General features: G+C 44.3%; 1 protein-coding gene across 1 annotated transcript in view; it reads left to right on the top strand.

Moving 5' to 3' along the window:
• Positions 1 to 1,308: 1,308 nt before the first annotated feature.
• mmrn2 (multimerin 2) overlaps positions 1,309 to 3,310 on the top strand; it is a 16,193-nt gene continuing 14,191 nt past the window's right edge. The window contains exon 1 of the mRNA XM_015377530.1: positions 1,309 to 1,373. Coding sequence (XP_015233016.1) covers positions 1,309 to 1,373 — 65 coding nt within the window. The remainder of the gene's footprint in view (positions 1,374 to 3,310) is intronic.

Genomic DNA, 3,310 nt, shown 5'->3' with positions numbered 1-3,310 from the left:
TATAGCAGCAGAACTATAGAGATAGATCAGGATAACCTGATCCACTCTAACTAGAAGCTTTATCAAAAAGGACAGTTTTAAGCCTAGCCTTAAAAGTAGACAGGGTGTCTGCCTCACGGACTAAAATGTTCAGTTAAACTTCTGTTATGGAAGGTTTAATCCAAGGATTAACAACTTCTTGACCCTGTGAACCACAGGTTTGTCACAGGGTCAAGCTAGCACAGTTGAGATGAAGCATAAATTGACCTTCAGCCTGAAACAACCTCTCTGGAGCTCTACTTGCTGAATATAAGATATTATGGGATGTAGGATAGATGCTGCTTCTAAAGCAAATTCCCCATTGAGTCAATGAGTTGTTAGCTTTGTCGGGTTGATGATGCAAGGGATGCTTTTTAAGTGATGCTAATAGCGCAGACTTGGTGAATAGAGCGAAGCTGAAATGTGATTAGCACAAACGACACATTTATATAATTATTTAGTGTCAGTTTGACTTGCTTTAACCAATCACTGGACCTGGTGTGACGTAAGTATTCAGATCTTCACCAGATGTCAATTTGTCCTCCAGTACGGGACAGCAGGTCCTGGTACTGAGTTACTGAGTCCCTGAAAGATAGAAGAACCTCTGGAAGTGAGTGTGATTCACTCGCTGCTCCTGCTTAATTGTTTCCATAGTAACCAACAGGGTCACCCCTTCATCTAGCATCAACAATCATTTGCTTTGATTGCTCAGAGAGTCTATTTTTTAGATACTTCTTCCAGAGCTTTATTTCTGTATCTCTTCTGTCCTTCATGGTTTCATTGCAGCATGTTGATAAACTCTGTGCTGGTTTTAGTGATTAAATCGGCCATTTAACGATGTTTAAGTCTAACAGCTCTAATTGTTTCCTGTTGCTCCTCTGGCCGTTCATGTTTTCGTCCTTCAGACTTTCAGCCACTTTAATTTCTGGGTTTTTTGTCTTTGTTGTTCGTATAAAACTGTTCATGAGAAATAATTTAATGGCTTTAATGTTGGGGTGGGGTTGCATCAGGATCAGGTCAGCTCAGAGCGGCGCTGAGGGCAGCCGGGGGTCCGGCACCTCCTGGTGTTTCTGGTTGGACCACAGGCTGCAGGGATGATCTCACCAACACGACTCCTTGATGGGAAGCAGGTGTGAACACTTCCTGAGCTGCAGATTGATCTCCTGGGAAGGGGAGGAGTTAATGGCTCAGAGGTCAGAGGTCAACAGGTAGTTTAGCAGTAAAATGGAAGCAGAACCATGAGCTTCTAGATTAACTTCCTTCTTTAGTAGCTGCAGAGTCAGAGCAATGATGGGATCCATGAAAGCTGCAAGAACTCAGAAGGACAGACTGAAGCTGAACTATCTGCAGATCAGGTGACCTGCTCTCCTCACCCAGCAGGTACCACAGGGCGGGTCCAGGTTGAAACGGGAGACGGGGTCCAAAATGAAAGCCAGAACCTGTAGAACATGTGGCTAAACACATCTATGTTCTGAATCCTGTTCTAAGCTGGACTAACAATACGGCGCCAGAAAGGTTTCAGGAAGTGACTCAAACGGATCCACAAAAGTCAAGGAGCTGATAAACGGTTAAATAAAATACACGAAGGTCGAAGGTTCATGTTGGAGAGACGCAGGGAGACCTGGAGGAGACGGAACCGAAAGTACGGAAGAAAAATGAATTTCAGATTCAGAACAAACAAGTTCTGAGTCTGAGGTCTCCCTCTGATCCTCAAATGAACCGGAGGACAAAGTTCCCCTGAAATGATGAAGTTTTCTTCAAACAGCTGGTTTTGATCTTCTGAGTTCTGGTAGAACTTCAGGATCCAGAGAAGAACATCAGGCTGCAGGTTCTGGAGGAAACATTCCCAGTTCCTGTTAACATCAGCTGGACGTTCTCTATGGTCTGTTTTATCACCCAGAACAGCAGTAGAACCGGGCCCATCGACCCTGAACCTGAACCCAGCAGAACCAAGCTTCATTTCCTCATCTCAGTCACAAAGACGATGATCCAAACAGAACCAAGCCGCTGGAAGAGTCCAAACCTGCTGCTTCAGGAGAGAAAGCCTCTCAGGTCCAACCTGAGACGTTCCTCTCTGAGACGGAGGGAATGAAACACCATCAGCTACTGGTTTAGTTCAGAACCTGGTTCTGAACGAATCCTGAAGGTCCAAAAGATGGACTCAACACTCAGAACCAATCTTTGCTTGTTTTTGTTAGTAACGGTGGACCTGGAGTTGGTTCTGCTCGGTCCACATTAATCTGAAACCGGAACCGTTCAGAACCAGGAACCTCTCCTCTTCATTCCAGAACCTTCCCAGTCTGAGCTGCAGGGAAACGTGAGCTAACCTCTGCATCATACTGGGATGGAGTGAGGGAAAGTTTTCAGGAAATGATGTCACTTCCTCTGAGGTGGAAACAGGAGTCTGCAGAGGAAGTGACACATCAGGAAGGAAACGAGCAGGAAATGACATAAGATGGTTCAGCTTCATGCTGGAACAATGGGAGAGGAATCAACCGTTCCTTTGGCTTCATGATCCCATTAGCTGGAAAACTGGGTCAAAATGTGTTCAGTTTTACTCCCATGGAAGGTTTCCAGTTTTCCTGTAGATCAGGAGCTTCATCTGCTTCCTGCAGTGATGAATCTGAGGAACTTATTTGTCTCTAAATGGGTCCAGATCAGTTAAACTAGCGCAGGGTGCAGAACATAAGGAGTTTAGTTCTACAGAAAGCGGATCCAGTCAGGAAATAAGCAGAAAAACCCTGGAAAACACAACCAATCAGCAGGAGACCACAGCTGGACCACATCTGCTCTCAGAGCAAAGAACATCATAGATGTTCCTCAGCTTCAGGCTCTGATCAGCAGAAGTTTCCCTAATTTTCTGCTGGTTATCAAATGTCATTTAGGAGATGATGAGAACTTTACTCCGGAAACAGACCCATGAAAGCTCTAGAAAGAGGTGTGAGCAGATTCTAGAGGATCTGTTTCTAGATTCCTGAAGCTGTGGATCAAACCAGAACCAACAGTTAGTAGAACTTTAGGGTTTCAATGAGGAACATTTTTCCTCCTTAGTTTGATGCTTTAAATGGAGAAATAGATGCTCTGATGGTTAAAACCTGGACAGATGATGAGGATGATGATGATGATTAGTATGATGAGGATGATGATGAGGACGATTAGGATGATGATGATGATGATGAGGACAATGATGATGAGGAAGATCATGATGATGATTAGGATGATGATGATGAGGATAATGAGGATGATTAGGATGAAGATTATGATGAGGAGGAGGATGATTAGGATGAAGATT

This window comes from Cyprinodon variegatus, unplaced genomic scaffold (genome assembly GCF_000732505.1).
Source record: "Cyprinodon variegatus isolate N-32 unplaced genomic scaffold, C_variegatus-1.0 Scaffold156, whole genome shotgun sequence".
Lineage (NCBI taxonomy): Eukaryota > Metazoa > Chordata > Actinopteri > Cyprinodontiformes > Cyprinodontidae > Cyprinodon > Cyprinodon variegatus.
The sequence above is the reverse complement of the archived record's forward strand: the minus strand, read 5'-3'. Positions and strand labels throughout refer to the sequence as shown.